Source organism: Cynocephalus volans, chromosome 13 (assembly GCF_027409185.1).
Source record: "Cynocephalus volans isolate mCynVol1 chromosome 13, mCynVol1.pri, whole genome shotgun sequence".
Taxonomy (NCBI): Eukaryota; Metazoa; Chordata; class Mammalia; order Dermoptera; family Cynocephalidae; genus Cynocephalus; species Cynocephalus volans.
In genome coordinates, this window is record NC_084472.1 from 27,731,004 (window position 1) to 27,752,589 (window position 21,586).

Here is a 21,586-nt window from a genome sequence, read left to right on the forward strand (position 1 = left end):
TTGTCCTGACATTAGGAACGTAGAATAGCTTTGCCTGTTTTACCCTGGCTCCTTAGATACACACCAATTTACTAACAGCTTGTTGAGAGAGAAGAAAGAAATGTTACATTAAAGATGTCCAAAGCTTCTTACGTTCATCCTAGTTCCTTAACTGAGCCCACTGATCATTCCCAAAGTTTTCTCTCCAGCCAGAACGTCTTCTATGAGCTCCAGTAAAAGCTCTGCTATCCACTAGGCCGTTCACGCAGAACACATAAAACTGCTCCTGCCTCGCATCTTCCTCCTCCCTCGACGCCACCCCACTTACTGCTCCCTATTCTCTCTCATGTCACGAAACAGCCCCCGCTCACCCAGGTACTCCGGTCAGAATTCTAAGGGTCATGTTGACAGCTCTTCCTTCATTCCGTCCATCCACAGGTTCTGTTGCCTCTGCCTTCAGAATATACACCAAAGGTACCCACTTCCCATCCTCTTTACTGCAGCCTCCAGGGCTCAAGCTAGTGTAATCCACTGCCTGGACCGCTGCAGTGACTACTGCCTGGTCTCCATATGTATTTGTTCTTGTCCCTTATTGGCCAGTCTCCATACAGCAGCCACAAGGAGTTTTTTCAAACATCAATTGGTTTGTATCATTTCCATGCTTAAAAGCCTCCAGTGGCTTCCTCTTACACTTGAAATGAAGTCCGAAGTCTCCTTCATGACCAGGAACTGGCCTACCCCTCTGACATCATCATCTTCACCCGTTCACCCTCTCTAGCAGCACCAACCCCGATCACACCAACATCACTCCCTGATGGAGTTTGGATGTGTTGTCCCCTCCAAAACTCATGTGGAAATTTGATCTCCAATGTGGCAGTGTTGGAAACTGACTGAGTCACGGGGGCATGGGGGAGGATCCCTCACGGATGGATTAATGCTCTGCCCGGGGGGGAGGGGGGGGGGGATTAATGAGTGAGTTCTTGCTCGATTAGTTCCTGCGAGAGCTCATTGCTTAAAAAGACCCTGGCACCTTCTCCCTCTCTCTTGCTTTCTCTCATTTGCTTCTTCTCGCCATGTGATCTGCTTGTACCTGCCGGCTTTCTGCCACTTTTCCGCCATAAGTAGAAGCAGCCTGAGGCCTGTGCCAGATGCAGCTGTCCCAGAATCGTAAGCCAAATAAACCTCTTTTCCTTATAAATTACCCAGTCTCAGGTATTTCTGTCATAGCAACACAAAATGGACTAAAAGACTCCCACCGCGTGGCCTGGATGTTCCCTTTGCGGGCTTTGCCTGCCTTGTGTCCTGACTCCATTCTGGTCTCTGTGCACATGCAACCCCTGCTGAGAGTCCTCCTGCATGCCCAGATCACTCTCTACCATCCCATCCCATCCCTGCTTTAGTCTTTTTTATAGCTCGTATCACAACCTACTTTTGTCCATCTCCCCAACATGGAAGAATCTAACAGGAGGGTAAGAACATTCTGTTACTGACTATATTATAGGAGCTCAGAAAATTGAGGGTTTGAATAAATACTCATTTCAGGAATTTCAAGATGAGGAACGTGCAAGAATTAGACTTGAGGAAATGCCATCAGAAGCTGTACTTATTGAATGCCAGTCACTACAATAGTATTTCATGTATTATTTTTTTAATTTGCACAACCTTGGACAATGGGTATATTAGTTAGGTTGCCTTCAGACGAAAGTAACAAAACCCAACTACAAGTTTAAACAAAACAAAGATTTAGCATCTCATAAGAAAAGATCCAGAGATAGAGTGGCTTCAGGTTGGACCAATTATGTAACTTTTTTTGGTTTCAGTTTGGCTTCTCTACTATTTTAACTTTCCCCTCATGGTTTCAAGGTGACTATAACCTTTCCAAATGTCACATCTTTGCTAACAATCTCCAGAAGCACTTTAAAAAGTGGAGCTGTGCTTATCCTTTTCTTATCTGTGAGGAGAAATCTTGTCCAAGATCTCCTGATACCTCATTGGCCAAAATTCCCTTACACTTTTATGCCTAAACCAGCCACCATCAAAGTGACTGAGAATATCATGTGAAAGAGACTGAAATGTTAGGTAAAGCCCTGTTTTCCATGGGGTACCACCTAAGCCTTCATGAATTCATGTGACCAGAGATGCAGATGGGAAAAGGCACACAAGACTGAGAAAGCCCAAATCAAAGACGGATTCCAATGAATCAGTGTATAAGTAGAAGGTAGTAAAGTGAGGATGATAAATTTAGAGTTACTTCAGTTTGGAATTATATAGTAAGAGAGGGATATAGAGCAGTAGATTAAATGTTAGCAGAAGCAAGGGAGAGGTCTGTTTGTTTTAGGATAAGGAAGACCTAAATGTGTGTGGTTAGCCAATGGGAAGGAAATAAACATATTTGATTAGTCAGTGGAGAGGGAATATCAAGGGTGAGTGTAAAGATCAAGGTTGTTGAAAAGATAACTGGGGAGGAACAAGAAGAAGTGTTGAAAGCAGCACAGATGGTGGTTAACCTTGGAAAGGAGTCAGGTACCTCTTCCCTGGGGAGAGAAGGGAAGGAGAGATGGCTGAAGATACAGTCTCCAGCAAATAAAATGTGGGGTCATCTCACAAGAGTGAGTGGGTACAGAGGTGAATGGGTCACCTCCTGAAACCTGGAGTGCCTGTTTTAGGAATACAGTAAGAGTGAGACAAAAACAAGGTGACTTTAATTTATAGTCCGAGCACACTTTTGAGGATAAACGGGATGCTAAGGGATGGGATGCCTGTACAACAGGTGTCAACCTGTAATTTGCGCAGCAAATGTAAACATATGGTCACCCTAGAAAGGAGCCACCACTCCTGTGGAAGGAGTAGTTATTATAGGGCATGAATGGGTGAGGGATCCATTCAGCCATTGTGGCCTTCTCCAGCAATATTGCCAATAAAGGGTCAGAATCAATAATAGGTTTACAGAGTTGGGGGGAAGGTGAGGCAGAAATATAAGAGGGTCGAGAAAATGAAGGCTCCCTGGCTATCAATGACAACATCTTTAGAATGTCTGGCAATAGTCCACTGGCACTTTCTGGTAGAATTATCTTCAAGTTTAAATCTAAATAGTCACATTTGACTACCATATTACTAAGTGCTGGTTTAGTTAAGCCAAGAGAAAAGTGAAGCTAATAGGAGATTAGTGAACTATGAACTAAAGAAAGTGCAGCAAAATTCAAGAGCAGGAGAAGTTGTTGGGCAGATTTTAGAATAAACATAACTATTTGGAAAGTACAGTGCAGTGATGAAGTCCAAAGTGTGGCAGTGCCTGTGAAGAATCAAAGAGAAGAGTTGGTGGAACTGAGAAGTCACAATATGTGCAGTCGTGTGTGTGTGTGTGTGTGTGTGTGTGTGTGTGTGTGTGTGTGTGTGTGTGTGTGTGTGTGTGTGTGTCCCCCCCCACAGGGATGATGGAGTTTGTTAGCTGGGGAGGCACCTCACATACTAATGGCCTTGAGGAAAGGTAAGTGGGTCCTGAGAACATGAAATGAAAACCATAGGGTGGGGAGGAAAGGATCAGTGAATGGCTAAGATTCAGGAGGCAGATTATTTTTTCTGTTTTTTAAGATAGTTTTTTAGTGTAGATGAAGGACAGTGTAGATTCCTCCCTCTGTTCCTGGTCATTGGGGGAAAGCAAAGTGGAAACTTAAAATTCGTTTCCTTTTGACAAAGGTAGTAGTGGTGCTTTGACTATTTTTTTTTTTTTAATGTGTCTAAAATCCAAGGTGGTAGGTTATTCCCTAATAATGTTTTTAAACTGAAATGAGTGATATATTAAATCAAATAAATAATTTTATTTTACAGATCTGCTTTAACCTTGGAAATGGACTTCACTTAGAGGTAAGAAGCAAGGGAATTATTTCTGTCTTTTAAACTCAGAGGCTTAATTTCATGGCAGACAGTTTGGCTGTGCTTTACCAGATTAAAAATGCACGTTGCCTTAGACTGTGTTGTTCCCATTCCAACAAGGGCAGAGGAACATGTATCCAGGGATGTTCAAAGCAGCATGTTTTGACAATCTAAATATCTACCAGTAGGGGAATGATAAAATAACTTATGGTACAGGGAAGATTGCCCACGATGAGGTGATGAATGAAAAATCAAGGAGCAGAAAGAGTTGTCATAGTCCATTTAGTGTTGCTGTTAACAGAATACCTGAGGCTGGGTAATTTATTAAAAAAAAAAAAAAAAAAAAGAGGTGTATGGGCCGAGCCCGTGGCACACTCGGGAGAATGCGGTGCTGGGAGTGCGGCGACGCTCCCGCCACAGTTCGGATCCTATATGGGAATGGCCGGTGCACTCACTGGCTGAGTGCCGGTCACGAAAAAGACAAAAAAAAAAAGAGGTGTATTTGGCTTACAATTCTGTTAACTAGAAAGTCTAAGATCAGGCAGCCCATCTGGTGAGGGTCTCATCCTGCTTCAGCTCGTGGTGGAGAACTAAAGGGGAATGGATACCTGCAAAGAGACCATACAGGAAAAGGAACAACCCACTCGGACTCTGGCCATAACTAATCCAGTCCCATGAGAGCAAGAACTCACTCCTACAAGAGAGATGCCATTAATTTATTCACAAGAGATCTGCCCCCATGATCCAAACATCTCCCATGAGGCCCCTCCTCCCAACAGTGCCACATTGGGAATCCAGTTTCAACACGAGTTTTGCTAGGAACAGACCACATCTAAACCATAGCAGCAGCTGGCTGGTTAGCTCACTTCGGAGAGCATTGTGCTGCTAACAAGGTCAAGGGTTCAGATCCCTGTACTGACCAGCTGCCAAAAAGAAACAAAACGAAAAACGAGCAAAAAAATAAACTATAGCAGATATATAGTATAAGTCCATTTATAGTTATAAATGGACTATAGTCCTGCATAGTCAAAAGAAAACGTCGTAAAAGATTATCATCAAGCATTAACAGTGAACAAGCTGTGAAGTATGAATGGAAAAGTAGAAGGAAGTTTTATATTTTTACATCATAAATTTTAATGTTATCATTTGTAAAGTTTTCTTATATGATTTAAATTTTTGTAAGTTATAGAAAGTTTTTTTTAAATAAAAACAAAAAAGAATGACCTAGTAATAGCCAGTGTAAATATTTTAAAATTTAAAAAAAGTTTTACATAGAGCAACAAAATTAGTAAAATGATAAAATAAATCTAGTATAATAATCATTTCTGATCTTAAGATACTAAGTCAGCTGTAGTGAAATTTTTCTTGGATAAAATATGTATTTTCCTATAAAATCCAACTGAAAATTTATAGAATAGTTATCAATCAAAGATTCTGAAAACAAGAGATAGGAAATTTAATCCTTGATCCAATCCTGAAAACAAATTCATTAATTGGCAGTTGCAGTAGTGTTAGTCAAATTTATATCAACAGGTTACTAAGATGTAGTCTTAAGACATTTATTAATTTATTTTTAAACCATAAACCACCACAGAAAAGGGAAACTTTATTTTCAGTTAGTAAGAAAAAAGTTTCGACATAGTCTACTTTTAATTTGCCAGATTGTAAGACCGTTAAATTACTGTCTAGCCTTTTGAATTCCTCACTCTGGGAAGTGTCTTCTCTTATTGTTAAAAACAAAACCCTACTGGGCTGCCAGTTTGAAGACAATCTCTTGAATGCCTATAAAGTTCGCTAGAATGTATGCATTTCCTCTTTGAAAATGAAACCTGTTAAGGGCTGGCCGAGTAGCTCAGTTGTTTAGAGCACCGTCTTGTAACGCCAAGGTCAAGGGTTCAGATCCCTGGACTAGCCAGCTGCCAAAAAAAAAAAAAATGAAGCCTGTTAAAAAATACAAATCATTACTTAATTGCACCTTTCTTTAAAGTTTAGTAATTATAGAATACCATACTAATGTTATGTGATATGTAATAATTTTTGGCAATATTTTACTCTCGTAGGTCTTAAACACAAGAAATGAAAATAAGCTGCTTCCTAAACGTACCCACTTAGTGCGACAAAAGCGGGCCTGGATCACTGCCCCCGTGGCTCTTCGAGAAGGAGAGGATCTGTCCAAAAAGAATCCAATTGCCAAGGTACCTTCTAAGAGAAATGTGAAATATATGTTTATGATTAAAATATGATGTGAGAGCAAGAAACCATCACCGTAATTATCTTTTGGGAGTGAGATTAGAGGAGAATGAGGGAGACACTCACAGTACATTTTGTTCTTTATTTACTTTGTATGTCTGTACCATTTGCATTTTCCAGTCTTGGTTGTATACACACTGAAATATATATAGCAGCAAGGATTATTCAGACTGTGAAATTTAAAATATATATATGCTGTGAAGACTTTTATGTTCATTTTAAATTTTAAGGAAAATTGTATAATGTACTTACTGAATATTTTAATATTCACAATGTATTTTAGCAGAAAGTGCCAACTTTAGGATCCTCTTTTCCATTCTGGAAGATGCAACATCATTGGCAAAAATATATATGACTTTGCGTTTTATTAAACGAGGAGTTAAAAGATCTGGCATTAGTTTAATCTTTGTTTAACACAGAGTGTTAACAATACTCAAAAGAGGATGTTATTATAAAAAGTAGTTTTCAAAATGAAAACTAATTTCGAATAGGTAGGGTCACCACACATCCTTGTTTGCCTGGGACAGCTCTGGTTTATGCTTATTATTGTCCTGGCTTAGTGTTTAATAGCTCCCTTTTTACCCTCAGAGTGTCTAATTTTTTGATAAATTATGTAGCAGTCCTGCTCATATGTATCTCAAACCTGAACCTTTGGTTTTTCTCCTTAAAGTTGCTTTCCATAAGTTCTACCCATTTCTGTAAATGGCACTGTAATTCTCTCCAGTTTTTCAAGCCAAAAGTGTAGCAAGTACTATCAGTTCTACTCCCAACATATATTTCAAGCCTGCTGACTTCTCTTCTATCCACTGTCATTCCCCTAGTCCATGTCATGGTCATCTCTGGCTTGCGTCACCATAGGAGCCCTGCACCTTGTCTGCCTGCTTTCACTCTTGCCAGCCCCTCCCCAACACACAGAGTCCATTCTCCAGAGAATAGCCAGAGCAAACTTATGAAAAGACACAGCAAAGCATGTTCACCCCCTAGTGAGAGACCCTTTCAGTAGCTTCCAGTGCCAGTAGAGGAAATAACCTCCCTACCCTGGTCTGCAAGAACCCGTGTGATTTGTTGGCCTTGGCCTCCCCTCTGACCTTGGCTCCTATCACTTCCCATGCCCTTCCCTGTTCCATCCCTTAAACTGATGACAAGCTCATTCCGGCCTCCCACCCTTTGCCTGGAATCCTCTCCCCGCACACATTTGCAGTGTGTCACATCATAAGCCTCTGATCCAGTGTCACCTCCATCTCCCTGCCTCACCCCCCTTTCTACCCTCTTATCCTGTCTCAGTTTGGTTTACAGCATGTTCCGTTGTTTGACATTATGACCTACATGGCTTGCTTTTTGTCTGTCTCTCTCAGTAGAGTGTAAGCTTCAGGAGGGCAGGGCTTGGTCCATAGGGCTCACAGCCCATGTCCTGTGCCCTCCTGAACAATGCCAATGGCAGAAGGGGAACACTGCACATTTGTGTGAATGAATACATGTTCATGTCCAAGTTTTACCTTCATCTTTCCAACCTCATAAAATCATATGAGAAAAGTCCTGTAAGAGAAATTACAGCTACAGAAAAGAAGACGACAGTTTCTTTTTTCTAGCAACACATTGTTCTCATAAAAACCTTCTAAAACCCAGACTTTTTAAGTATGGCTTTACATAATAGTATGTATACAAGCAACAGAGATTTTTGCTTTGTATTGGGTTGCTTTTTTGAGATATGTGAGTCATTCATACAATCTTTCAATAGGTTTTTCTAAAGTGCATTGATTTAGAGACGTTTAATCTAAGTGTTAGCTATTCTTCCCTAATTTCAATTATACATGTTGCTAAGAGTAAAATTTACATAAAAAAGGAAAAGATCTTCTTAAATTTTTCCAACTTTCCAAATTCCCTACATAGAGGTGGTACTGTCAACAGTTTAGTGTCTTCCAGGCTTTATGAAATGCATATGCACAGTTATGCTTACATACTCATACTTGCACGCATAGGTATATACTGGACCAACAGTTTTGTTCACACACAATTTTTGTTTTATTTCTAACGTAAGGATTATATAATACATATCATCAGTACATAAAGATCTAGAGTATTCTTTATAAATACTACAATGTATATATATATAAATATATATCATGTGCATATATACATAAGTGTATGTGTAGATGCACACACTTGACAAAAAAAAGAAGCACAGAGACGTACAGACAGACACTCAGTGAAAAGTAATCATGTGACTGCTCCAGATTTACCATGCCACTCCAGGAGCAGAGCTGGTAAAGCAGGAGGTTGGAGGCCCACCTGCTGTTTTCTTGGTTTTTCTCAGCAGCAACTCCAGACCCAGTGCATGTTGGGAAACCTATGAGAAGTCTGTGTAACTAATCCTGAAGTTTCAGGTCAAAAAACTGGCCAGGCAGGTAGGTGGGGATGGTTTCAGTGATGCCTGAAGGAAGAAATTGAGCAACCAGTCAGGGGCCACAGAGAAACATTTTCTGGTAAAGAATTAGCGACATGAATAAAATTGCTTATAGAGGAGATAAAGATGGAAACTACAGAAAACCAGCAGCTTGAGAACATTATTAATTTGCTGAAGCATTCCAAGGAGGGAAGGCACTTGACTGTTTTAATCCTTCTGTGTATTTTTTTTTTTTTTTTTTTTTTTTTTTTTAAATTTTATTTTGTCGATATACATTGTAGCTGATTAATGCTCCCCATCACCAAAACCTCCCTCCCTTCTCCCTCCCCCCTCCCCCCCAACAATGTCCTTTCTGTTTGCTTGTTGTATCAACTTCAAATAATTGTTGTTGTTATATCTTCTTCCCCCCCCCCCCGGTTTGTGTGTGTATGTGTGTGTGTGTGAATTTATATATTAATTTTTAGCTCCCTCCAATAAGTGAGAACATGTGGTATTTCTCTTTCTGTGCCTGACTTGTTTCACTTAATATAATTCTCTCAAGGTCCATCCATGTTGTTGCAAATGGCAGTATTTCATTCGTTTTTATAGCTGAGTAGTATTCCATTGTGTAGATGTACCACATTTTCCGTATCCACTCATCTGATGATGGGCATTTGGGCTGGTTCCAACTCTTGGCTATTGTAAAGAGTGCTGCGATGAACATTGGGGAACAGGTATACCTTCGACTTGATGATTTCCATTCCTCTGGGTATATTCCCAGCAGTGGGATGGCTGGGTCGTATGGTAGATCTATTTGCAATTGTTTAAGGAACCTCCATACCATTTTCCATAGAGGCTGCACCATTTTGCAGTCCCACCAACAATGTATGAGAGTTCCTTTTTCTCCGCAGCCTCGCCAGCATTTATCGTTCATAGTCTTTTGGATTTTAGCCATCCTAACTGGGGTTAGATGGTATCTCAATGTGGTTTTTATTTGCATTTCCCGGATGCTGAGTGATGTTGAGCATCTTTTCATATGTCTGTTGGCCATTTGGATATCTTCCTTAGAGAAATGCCTACTTAGCTCTTTTGCCCATTTTTTAATTGGGTTGCTTGTTTTCTTCTTGTAAAGTTGTTTGAGTTCCTTATATATTCTGGATATTAATCCTTTGTCAGATGTATATTTTGCAAATATTTTCTCCCACTCTGTTGGTTGTCTTTTAACTCTTTTAATTGTTTCTTTTGCTGTGCAGAAGCTTTTTAGTTTGATATAATTCCATTTGTTTATTTTTCCTTTGGTTGCCCGTGCTTTTGGGGTCGTATTCATGAAGTCTGTGCCCAGTCCTATTTCCTGAAGTGTTTCCCCTATGTTTTCTTTAAGAAGTTTTATTGTCTCAGGGTGTATATTTAAATCCTTAATCCATTTTGAGTTGATTTTAGTATACGGTGAGAGGTATGGATCTAGTTTCATTCTCCTGCATATCGATATCCAGTTTTCCCAGCACCACTTGCTGAAGAGGCAGTCCCTTCCCCAGTGAATAGGCTTGGTGCCTTTGTCAAAGATCAGATGGCAGTAAGTGTGTGGGTTGATTTCTGGATTCTCTATTCTATTCCATTGGTCAGTGTGTCTGTTTTTATGCCAGTACCATACCGTTTTGGTTATTATAGCTTTGTAGTATAGCTTAAAGTCAGGTAGTGTTATGCCTCCAGCTTTATTTTTTTTGCTGAGCATTGCTTTGGCTATCCGTGGTCTTTTATTGTTCCATATAAATGTCTGAATAGTTTTTTCCATTTCTGAGAAAAATGTCTTTGGAATTTTGATGGGGATTGCATTGAATTTGTATATCACTTTGGGTAGTATGGACATTTTCACTATGTTGATTCTTCCAATCCAAGAGCATGGAATATCTTTCCATCTTCTTGTATCCTCTCTAATTTCTCTCAGCAGTGGTTTGTAGTTCTCATTATAGAGATTTTTCACCTCCTTGGTTAACTCAATTCCTAAGTATTTTATTTTTTTGGTGGCTATTGTAAATGGGCAGGCTTTCTTGATTTCTCCTTCTGCATGTTCACTATTGGAGAAAAGAAATGCTACTGATTTTTGTGTGTTGATTTTGTATCCTGCTACTGTGCTGAAATCATTTATCAATTCCAACAGTTTTTTTGTAGAGGTTTTAGGCTGTTTGATATATAGGATCATGTCATCTGCAAACAGGGACAGTTTGACTTCATCTTTTCCAATCTGGATGCCCTTTATTTCCTTCTCTTCTCTGATTGCTCTGGCTAGTACTTCCAACACTATGTTGAATAGGAGTGGTGAGAGTGGGCATCCTTGTCTAGTGCCTGTTCTTAAAGGAAAAGCTTTCAGCTTTTCCCCATTCAGGATGATATTGGCAGTGGGTTTGGCATATATGGCTTTAATTATGTTGAGATACTTTCCCTCTATACCTAACTTATAGAGGGTCTTTGTCATGAATGAGTGCTGAACTTTATCAAATGCTTTTTCAGCGTCTATAGAGATGATCATATGGTCCTTGTGTTTGAGTTTATTAATATGGTGTATCACATTTATTGATTTGCGTATGTTGAACCAACCTTGCATCCCTGGGATGAATCCCACTTGATCGTGATGAATAATTTTTCGTATGTGTTGCTGTATTCTGTTTGCTAGTATTTTAGTGAGGATTTTTGCATCTATATTCATCAAGGATATCGGCCTGTAGTTTTCTTTTTTGGTTATATCTTTACCTGGTTTTGGTATCAGGATGATGTTTGCTTCATAGAATGAGTTTGGGAGATTTGCGTCCGTTTCAATCTTTTGGAAGAGTTTGTAAAGAATCGGTGTCAATTCCTCTTTGAATGTTTGGTAAAATTCTGCTGTGAATCCATCTGATCCTGGGCTTTTCTTTGTTGGGAGCCTTCTGATAACAGCTTCAATCTCCTTTATTGTTATTGGTCTGTTCAAATTTTCTACGTCTTCACGGTTCAGTTTTGGGAGCTTGTGTGTGTCCAGAAATTTATCCATTTCCTCCAGATTTTCAAATTTGTTGGCGTATAGTTGTTTATAGTAGTCTCGAATGATTCCTTGTATTTCAGATGAATCAGTTGTAATATCGCCTTTTTCATTTCTAATTTTTGTTATTTGAGTCTTCTCTCTTCTTTTTTTTTGTTAGCCATGCTAATGGTTTGTCAATTTTATTTATCTTTTCAAAAAACCAACTTTTTGATTCGTTGATCTTTTGAATTGTTTTTTGGTTTTCAATTTCATTCAGTTCTGCTCTGATCTTAATGATTTCTTTCCGTCTGCTAACTTTAGGATTGGATTGTTCTTGTTTTTCTAGTTCTTTAAGGTGAAGTGTTAGGTTGTTCACTTGCCATCTTTCCATTCTTCTGAAGTGAGCATTTAATGCAATAAATTTTCCCCTCAATACTGCTTTTGCAGTATCCCACAGGTTTTGGTATGATGTATCATTGTTTTCATTAGTTTCAATAAACTTTTTGATTTCCTGCTTGATTTCTTCTTGGACCCATATGTCATTAAGTAGAATGCTGTTTAATTTCCATGTGTTTGTATAGTTTCCAGAGTTTTGTTTGTTATTAATTTCTAGTTTTAATCCATTGTGGTCTGAGAAGATACATGGGATAATTGCAATTTTTTTGAATTTATTGAGACTTGATTTGTGACCTAATATGTGATCTATCCTGGAGAATGATCCATGTGCTGATGAGAAGAATGAATATTCTGAGGTTGTTGGGTGGAATGTTCTGTAGATATCTGCCAATTCCAATTGGTCTAGAGTCTTGTTTAGATCTTGTGTTTCTCTACTGATTCTTTGCCTAGATGATCTGTCTAATATTGACAGTGGAGTGTTCAGGTCCCCTGCTATTATGGTATTAGTGTCTATTTCCTTCTTTAGGTCTAATAGAGTTTGTTTTATAAATCTGGCTGCTCCAACATTGGGTGCGTACATATTTATGATTGTTATGTCTTCTTGATGGATCAGTCCTTTTATCATTAAGTAGTGTCCCTCATTGTCTCTTTTTATGGTTTTTAGTTTAAAGTCTATTTTGTCAGATATAAGAATAGCCACTCCAGCTCGTTTTTCTTTTCTGTTTGCATGGTAAATCTTTTTCCATCCTTTCACTCTTAGTCTGTGTGAATCTTTATGGGTGAGGTGGGTCTCTTGTAGGCAGCATATAGTTGGGTCCTGCTTTTTGATCCAGTCAGCCAGTCTGTGTCTTTTAATTGGGGAATTTAAGCCTTTAACATTAAGAGTTGTTATTGAAAGGTGTTGATTTATTCCTAGCATTTTATTGGTTGTTTGGTTGTCTTAGGTGTCTTTTGTTCCTTGCTTTCTGATTTACTGTTTGGTTTCTTTGTTTGTTGGTTCCTTAGGTTGTAGATAGTGTTTTTGTTAGCTTGTTTTCTCTTCATGAATGCCATTTTTATTGTACTAGCGGGTTTAGATTTTTCTTGGGTTTTTATGGCAGTGGTAGTTATTTTTCAGGAACCAAACCCAGTACTCCCTTCAGGATTTCTTGTAAGGGTGGTCTTGTGGTAGTGAACTCCCGCAGTTTTTGTTTGTCTGAGAAATATACTATTTGCCCCTCATTTCGGAAGGATAGCCTTGCAGGGTAGAGTATTCTTGGCTGGCAATCTTTGTCTTTTAGTATTTTGAAAATATCATCCCATTCCTTTCTAGCTTTTAGGGTTTGTGATGAAAAGTCTGATGTTAACCTGATTGGGGCTCCCTTATAGGTGATTTGACGCTTCTCTCTTGCAGCTTTTAAGATTCTCTCTTTGTCTCTGAGTTTTGCCAATTTGACTATGACATGTCTTGGAGAAGGCCTTTTTGGGTTGAATACGTTTGGAGATCGTTGAGCTTCCTGGATCTGAAGATCAGTGATTTTTCCTATACCTGGGAAGTTTTCTGCCACTATTTTGTTGAATATGTTTTCAATGGAATCTCCATTTTCCTCCCCTTCTGGAATACCCATGACTCGGATATTTGAGCGCTTGAGGTTGTCTGATATCTCTCTCAGATTTTCTTCCATGTCCTTGATTCTTTTCTCTTTCTTTTTGTCTGCTTGTGTTATTTCAAACAGCCCATCTTCAAGTTCAGAGGTTCTCTCTTCAACTTCGACAAGCCTGCTGGTTAAACTCTCCGTTGTGTTTTTTATTTCGCTGAATAATTTCTTCAGTTCAGCAAGTTCTGCTACATTTTTTTTCAGGAAATTGATTTCCTTGTATATTTCCTCTTTCAGATCCTGTATACTTTTCCTCATTTCATCATGATGTCTAGCTGAGTTTTCTTGTATCTCATTCAGTTTCCTTAGAATTATCACTCGAAATTCCTTGTCAGTTATTTCAAGGGCTTCTTGTTCTATAGGATCTAGAGTATGAGATTTATTAACTTTTGGTGGTGTACTTTCTTGATTTTTTGTATTTCTGGTGTCTTTTTTTTGGTGTTTATTCATTGTGGCAGGGGGTTTCACAGTCCACCGGTTTGAGACTAATGACTAACTAGGATGTTGCTGTGGTTGCCAATTTCGTATGGGTATGGCTCCCTCCGTGACTGCTCAGTTGGCCTCTAGTGCCTTGTGAGTGTGGTTGCCTCGGGTCTTGGGCTTCTCCGGGGAGCCACCTTTCTGGTCAGCTTGGACTCTGCTGGGCTGGTGGATCACGTACCACAGGGTGTGTGATCTCTGTTGAGCTTTCACTTTCTGTACAGGACTTCTCCCCGTTCCGTGTGCTCTGGCCCAGGCTGTTAGATCGTGCAGTGGCGACCCCACCGGGTGTGTGGTTCCTGTCGAGTCTCCGCCTCCCTGGCCGCACGTCTCCCCCCTCTGTGCACACTGTGCTGGGCTGGGGCGTGTGTTCTGCACCCCTCGTCTATCAGCTGGGCCTTCAAGACCCTGCTCAGCATCGCCTCGCCCAGGAAGTCCACCAGGTTTCTGCTAGGCACAGACGACCGGTCTCTCTGGGTGCCTTTGTAGCACTGTGTAGATCTTTCTCGGGTCTTGTTCACCTTTGTATCCCCCCGGTATAAACCGAGTCTAGTGCCCGCCTGCAGCCTGCTCTCCGGCAGGTTCAAGCGGACCTGGGAACTCTCCTACCACACTATTCCCAACCAGAAATTCGTTAGGCTTTTTTCCAAACTGGTGGTCGCAGAGATGGTATCTGCCTCCCAGTAACAGGAAGTTTACCGGGGCGGAGTCCAGGGTGTGGTGGAGTGACAGTCGGCCCGCCCGTACTTCCTAGCCCTCGCAAAACTGGTCGGGACGCCCCACACCCACAGCCCTGCCAGAGAACCGCGGAGGGAGTGGGAGAGGAGGTCGGCCCGCAGGGCCCGGAAAGCCCCGCGCCAGGCCAAGCAAATGGGCTCAGTGATGGCCGAGCAGGGCGGAGCTGCCCGCACCTGGGAAAATGGAGGCAGCACCGGGGCAATGAGTGGCCTGGTGGTGCAGGCGGAAGCCGCGTGGGCATCCACCCCCCCGAACAGAGCTGTGCCAGGGATCACTCACAGTGCTGTGCCAGGTCGGGCGCTCGCTCTGTCTCTGGTTTGTTGCCTTCCGTGTTCTCGGCGCTGCCGCCTCGGGCTGTTCAGTCGCGGCGCCGCTCGGGCGCTCCCAGGAATCTTCTTTAATGCCGGCCTGAAACCTCGAATCCTGAATAGGGCAGCTGGCCGCCTTCTTCAGCGCGGCCCCGGTCTCCGGGATCCTGGCTGCATCCACAGCAGCCCTGGCGCCGTGTTCCCTGTTTCAAGACTCACTTTTGCAGCTAAGAATCAGTTCTTTTCCTGCTCCACACTTCAAAGCTGTTGCCTGTAAATGAGGCAGCCTCTCCTGCCGGGGGCAAAGTGGCGTTGAGCCCCCACGACCGGCCAGCAGCAGCAGTCCTCCCTTAAGAGATGGCCAGAGGAAGGTCCACAAGTTTCCCGGCTGCCTGAGGCCCAGTGGCCACCTTTTCCACCTCAGCTACTCCGCGCCAGCCGCCGCAGCCGCCGCCATCTTGAAACCCTAATCCTAATCCTTCTGTGTAAAGATGCCTTATTCATACTTTCTAGATGTTTGGATAGATTATGAAGGTGATTTTGACTCAGCAGTTTTTATGTTATGTGCTAGATTTAAAATCTTCTCTCTTCTCCACTGAGATGTACCCCAACTATTTCTTATTTCACAACAATCCTAAGAGATAAGCAGTATGAACTCCATTTTACAGATAAGAAAACTGAGGCACATGGCGGTTAAGGAACTATCTCAGTATCATGCAGCTAGTTTGTGGCTGAGACAGGATTAGAACCCAAGTTCTCTGACACCAGCACGTGTGCTGTGAGCCCTTGTGCTATGCCACCTCCCTCCTGTCAGCATTGTCACAACTTCAGAGGGAAATTGTCCATTGAAAATATTTACATGTAAATTATAGCGATTAACTTGAGACCTTCCTCTCTTATCTTTACATTAGATACATTCTGATATTGCAGAAGAAAGAGGACTAAAAATTACATATAAATACACTGGAAAAGGGATCACAGAGCCACCTTTTGGTGTATTTGTCTTTAATAAAGACACTGGAGAGTTGAACATTACCAGCATTCTCGATCGAGAAGAAACACCATTTTTTCTGGTAAGAACAATTTTACATTTATTTGTAGTTTTTCTTTGGTAATAGTTATTTATTATTTTTTGCTACTATGGTAGTTCAATTACTTTAGCTAAAATTTAAACTTATTTATTATTTATGTCATAATTTCAGCTAACAGGTTATGCTTTCGATGAAAGAGGAAACAACCTGGAGAAACCATTAGAACTACGCATTAAAGTTCTTGATATCAACGACAATGAGCCAGTGTTTACACAGGACGTGTTTGTTGGGTCTATTGAAGAGTTGAGTGCAGCACGTAAGAGTCCTATCATTTTTTATGAATGAACACAAAAGTCATTTTATCCCCATTGTGTAAATAAACAGTAAATCCCACGTCTTAATGGAAGTTGAGTATTACCCACAGGGCAAATAATGATAAACCTGTTGCTCTAGGTTCAGAACTGCTTTTCTTATGATAAGTGCAAAGGGCCATACATGCCATATTTTTTACCTTCAGAACATATATGATAGATTGATGTGACAGGTAGGGTCTCCATAGCCATTGTATTAATCTGTTTCTGTTGCTTATAACAAAATACCTGGAACGGGGTAATTTGTAAGAAAACAAAATGTATTGCTTGCAGTTTCAGAGGCTGGGCAGTCCAAAGTCCAGGTAACACATCTTGTGAGAGCCTTGTCCTGGTGGCAACTACAAAGACTCAGGGTTTCACATGGCAAATATGACGGAGCAGAGAGAAAGAGAGCTCCTCATGTACTGTCCTTTTAAAGCCCTCAGAACCATACCCATGATCACCATTAAACCATTCACTACAGCATGGTCCTCACAATCCATTTACCTCTTCAAGACCCTACCTTTCAATCACCATAATAGGATTTCGCACCCTCAACAGTTATAGTGGGGACCAAGCTTCAGTGACTTTGGGGGGCCATTCAGTCTGCTGCAGCCATACGATGCCATAGGCCAAACCCTATGTGGCTGTGTTTCAGTTAAACTTTATTTACAAAAACAGGTGGCTGGTTGGCTCTGGGCCAGTTGCTGTAGTTTGCTGCTATGACATTTTTACTGTAAGGCTTATTGACAACATTATTTAATACAGTGCATTATAGGAGGATTCACAGGAGAGATTTCTCTTGGATCACAATATAAAGAATAGTTGTGCTTCTCCTAATTTGTTTGAATCTCAATAAATATTAGGATCATGTGTCTGCCCGTGCTTCGTTCTTTGTATTGGCTACTAGTACTATTATAAACAAATCTGTGGCCCTCCTAAATCATTTTTTCAGGACTTCAGCCTAATCTCAGCCGTTGCCCTCATCTTGTTTTTCCTGTTTCTGTACTTCATTCAGGCTAATTTTTTCAGTTAAATTTTTTTTATTGTGGTCAGTTCTACGTGATTTTAATAAGTACCTGAAATTCTTTTTGGAACAAGCTGAAATTATAAGTAAAATAATAGCGTATGTAAGTGTGCTTAAAGTTGAGTTTCATCTTGGACACCTTTATTTCCAATGCCAGATACACTTGTGATGAAAATTACTGCAACAGATGCAGATGAGCCCAATACTATGAATTCTAAAATTTCCTATAGAATCGTATCTCAGGAGCCTGCTTATCCTCCAGTGTTCTACCTTAATAAAGATACCGGAGAGATTTACACAACCAGTATTACCTTGGACAGAGAGGTAAACTAATATTTTATGTTGGCCACCGTTTAAACTCTCCACTCTCCTTTCCAGTTTTCTCCTCTTTCTTTATTTTTATTTTCTTTCTTATTTTGTTCTATATTCCTTATTCATAGGATGGTTCTTGCTGTGCTGTCCAGTATGGTAGCCATTGGTTATATGTGGCTATTGGGCACTTGAAATGTGATGAGTCCAAATGGGGATGTGCTGTCTGCCTATTGAGATATGTAAACTATAAACCAGATTTGGAAGACTTAGTATGAAGAAAAGAATGTAAAATATCACTTTAAGATTTTACATGTTGAAATGATAATATTTCAGGTGTCATGGGTTCAATAAAATGTACCTGTTATAAAAATTATTATCACCTATTTTTTTTTACTTTTTAAAATGTGGCTATTGGAAAATTTAAAATTACATGAGGACAGCACCATTCTAGGGCCTCTCCAGTCAAGGCAACGTTCTTCAGTTGGTGGTTCTCTGATGAAATGTCAGGATCTCCTGCATTGCTAATGCATATGGGGGGTGGGGGTGGGGTGGGGGAGGGCTGTTGAGACAGGCGTCCTAGTTAGGGTAGTAAAAATTCTTATAAAAGAGAGAATTATTGTAAATCCCAAGTTGGAGGAAAATTAAGGTAGGTTTTCTAGAAAAGTTGTTCTCGCAAATATCTCACTTTTTTATTTCTAACTCTAAGGGAAAATTTCAAATAAAAAGGGGGATAGATTAGAAAAGAGGTACACATGAATATTTTGACGTGGAACACTGTATCATCATCAAATATAAATCATCATCCAAGTGTACTGTGTTTAATATTACTTGGAAAAATCATTTAACTCTGCTCAGATGGGAAGAATTTTGCCCAGCATTACTGCTGGGGTCTTTGTAAAATTAAACAATATGATTATTCCTAAAATTCTACTCTGTACCTTTTCACATATAATTAGAATGGAAAAGTGTTACTTTTAATTAGTAGTGTGATTTTTTAAAAAGCTTTTGTCTGGAGTATGGGACGGTTAGCCAATAATGACTGTCATTTATTCGGCGCTTACCATGTGCAAGGTGCTATTTTAAGCCCGACGTGGATTAATCCACTTAAACCACATAGAAACCCTGTGAGGCAGATCCAGTTGTTATTTCCATATTACACATAAGGAAACCAAGGGTCAAAGGGATTTTATGTTTAAGTGCAATATGGCCAGTCAGTGACAAAGCCAGAATGGGAACCCAGGCAGCTGGCTCCAGAGTCCTGGTCACCCTGCTGTTCAGTGAGTGGTTCTGCCCCACGCAGGACCCCCGTTCATCAGCACCAACTGCCCATCCCCTTCTTAGACTCCAGCCACAGTGAATGGAGTCATGTGAAGGGGACCACATGACAGGGAAGGATTCACTTTTGAGTGACATCTGAGATGTCATTCTCTAGAACACAAACTCTAAGAATGATATCTGGAGATGTCTGGACAAAGTTTACCAAGTTACACCTTCACTGGTGAGTTTTCCTGAGTCCAGGTTTTCCTAGCTTAACTTTTAGCTGAGAATGAAGTACAGGGCAGAAAGAACCAATTCCTACAGTCCCGCCATCACTTCCAGCATAGGATAAACTACATTTTGAACAGTGCTCCTTCGTGTAGACTATTTTAAGGAGAGAATCATCTCCTAATAATATTACCAATGACACATTTAAGAATTTAACTATCAACAACTCTCCTGGGCTTTTTTTTCCTACAAAAGCTCTGATTGCAAATAAATAGCATCTTCATGCAAATAAGAGAAGCTCGTGAAACTTATTTATGAATAAGATATACTGTGGTTCATTTCCCAATGATAAAGTGAACTAAAACCAGAAAGACGGATCGGGAGTGATTCATTTTCACCCAGATGGATATTTTTCTTTGCTCTGCAGGAATATAACAGCTATACTTTGACGGTAGAAGCAAGAGATGGCAATGGACAAATCACAGATAAACCAGTAAAACAAGCTCAAGTTCAGATTAGTATTTTGGATGTCAATGACAATATACCTGTAGTGGAAAATGAATCGGTAAGTATTATTTTTATAATAGATGTATCTATTAATTCATATTTTAGTCCCAACTAAAGATATATCATTTGTGTTACATTAAAATAAAAATTATGTGTTCATGTTTTGCAGTATGAAGGAACTGTTGAAGAAAATCAAGCCAATGTAGAAGTTATGCGCATACAAGTAACTGACGCAGATGAAATAGGTTCTGATAACTGGCTAGCAAATTTTACATTTGCATCAGGAAATGAAGGGGGTTATTTCCGCATAGAAACCGATCCCCAAACTAATGAAGGGATTTTGACCCTTATTAAGGTAAGTACTGAGTGTTCAAAACTGAGATGGGACAAGTTGGTGCTGGAGGGGAATCTGAGATATTTTGAGCCCCAAATACGTACAGGTGCTTTTACACTCAATTAACTGGCACACCACAGTTGTTTGAGGTAGGAGCCATCTCTGTTTGTGCAAGTTCTATGGTTGGTAAGTGGTCACACTACAGTTCAAATTCAGATCAGGAGACTCTAATCCTAGCTGGACAGCACGATACCAGTGTGGTTATTGCTCAGCACACTTCTGGTCTTTTTGCAGCCCATTCTCACACCACGAATATCTCCTTACTTACTACTTCTTATTGTATCTACTCTTAATGGTAAGGCCACACCTCACTGATAACATCAAAAACAGAAGCTGTGATAAATGGATACTTAAGTGTGCCTAAGAGTCACCTAGTAAAGCTACAAGCCAGAAATTCAGATTCCTGGGCCCCATCATCAAAAAGTCTGATTGGGTGGGGCTCAGAAAGTTGCCTTTATATACAAAAATCCACTTATGGACTCTAATATAAGTAGTATGAGAGTCACATTTTGAAACAAAAGTGTTTAATCGTTTGTGCCTACTTGAATCAATGAATGAAAAATTGAATTAAATAGTCTTATTAAGCATATGGGTCATATACGTTTGGATCTCACAATCTCTGTGGAACTCTTAAAACAAAAATTACAAGGTGGAATTGTATGTAACAAAATAAAGTAAAAGATAATATCGATATATTTTTAAATGGTTTATGTTAGAATTGCCTTTCAGATTTTAAAATAAAATGCAAAGCTACAGCTTTCAAAATACTATTTCCTTAAGTCACACACAGACAAAAATTGATTCTAGAAGTTTCCAAATTTTTACAAAAACTTAATATGTGACAAACGAGGTAAAATCTAAAAGTGGTAAGAGGAATAATGGTGATAGAAATGAATAACAGAATAGAATATAATTAACTTGAGGTTTTATGGTAATAATTGTAGGCATCACTTATCCATAGGCTACTTTATGCATTTAAACTACCCTTTTAAAAGCAGAGGAAAATTGAATAACATTCTCTCATGTTTAAAGGGAAGACAAAATTTATGATTATTGGAAAAATGAATAATGTCATCAGAGATAAATTTATCTGCTTATATAGAAATAAGCATAATTTTTAGTCGTCACTTATAGTGTAACCATGCCAGATGCTTGAGATAAAAAAGCCAATAACACACATAAGAAACAGTTACATGGTGATAATTGACAGAGGTGCTAGAATAGAGCTATTTGCACTGTACTGTGATAGCACAAAAAAGGGATATAGTTATTTCTACCAAGAGAGGTGTGAATGAAAAATAGTAAAATTAGAATTATAGTGAAAGCAATAGATAGAGAAAATTTACCAATTTGCTGTCTCAGTTACATAAAAAATTGCTTCCAAATTATAAGAACAGTAATCAGATTCCATTGAAAGGAAGTTAGACAAAGAAAATATGCA

The 21,586-nt window shown here is 39.8% G+C and overlaps 1 protein-coding gene across 1 annotated transcript in view; it reads left to right on the forward strand.

Annotated features, from left to right (window-relative positions):
* The first annotated feature begins 3,765 nt into the window (after nucleotides 1–3,765).
* The window catches only part of DSG2 (desmoglein 2), a 35,626-nt gene continuing 17,805 nt past the window's right edge, over nucleotides 3,766–21,586 (forward strand). Inside the window, exons 1-7 of the mRNA XM_063077426.1 lie at nucleotides 3,766–3,843; nucleotides 5,913–6,047; nucleotides 15,951–16,112; nucleotides 16,242–16,386; nucleotides 17,605–17,771; nucleotides 19,672–19,809; nucleotides 19,921–20,106. Of these exons, the coding sequence (XP_062933496.1) occupies nucleotides 3,766–3,843; nucleotides 5,913–6,047; nucleotides 15,951–16,112; nucleotides 16,242–16,386; nucleotides 17,605–17,771; nucleotides 19,672–19,809; nucleotides 19,921–20,106 (1,011 nt within the window). The remainder of the gene's footprint in view (nucleotides 3,844–5,912; nucleotides 6,048–15,950; nucleotides 16,113–16,241; nucleotides 16,387–17,604; nucleotides 17,772–19,671; nucleotides 19,810–19,920; nucleotides 20,107–21,586) is intronic.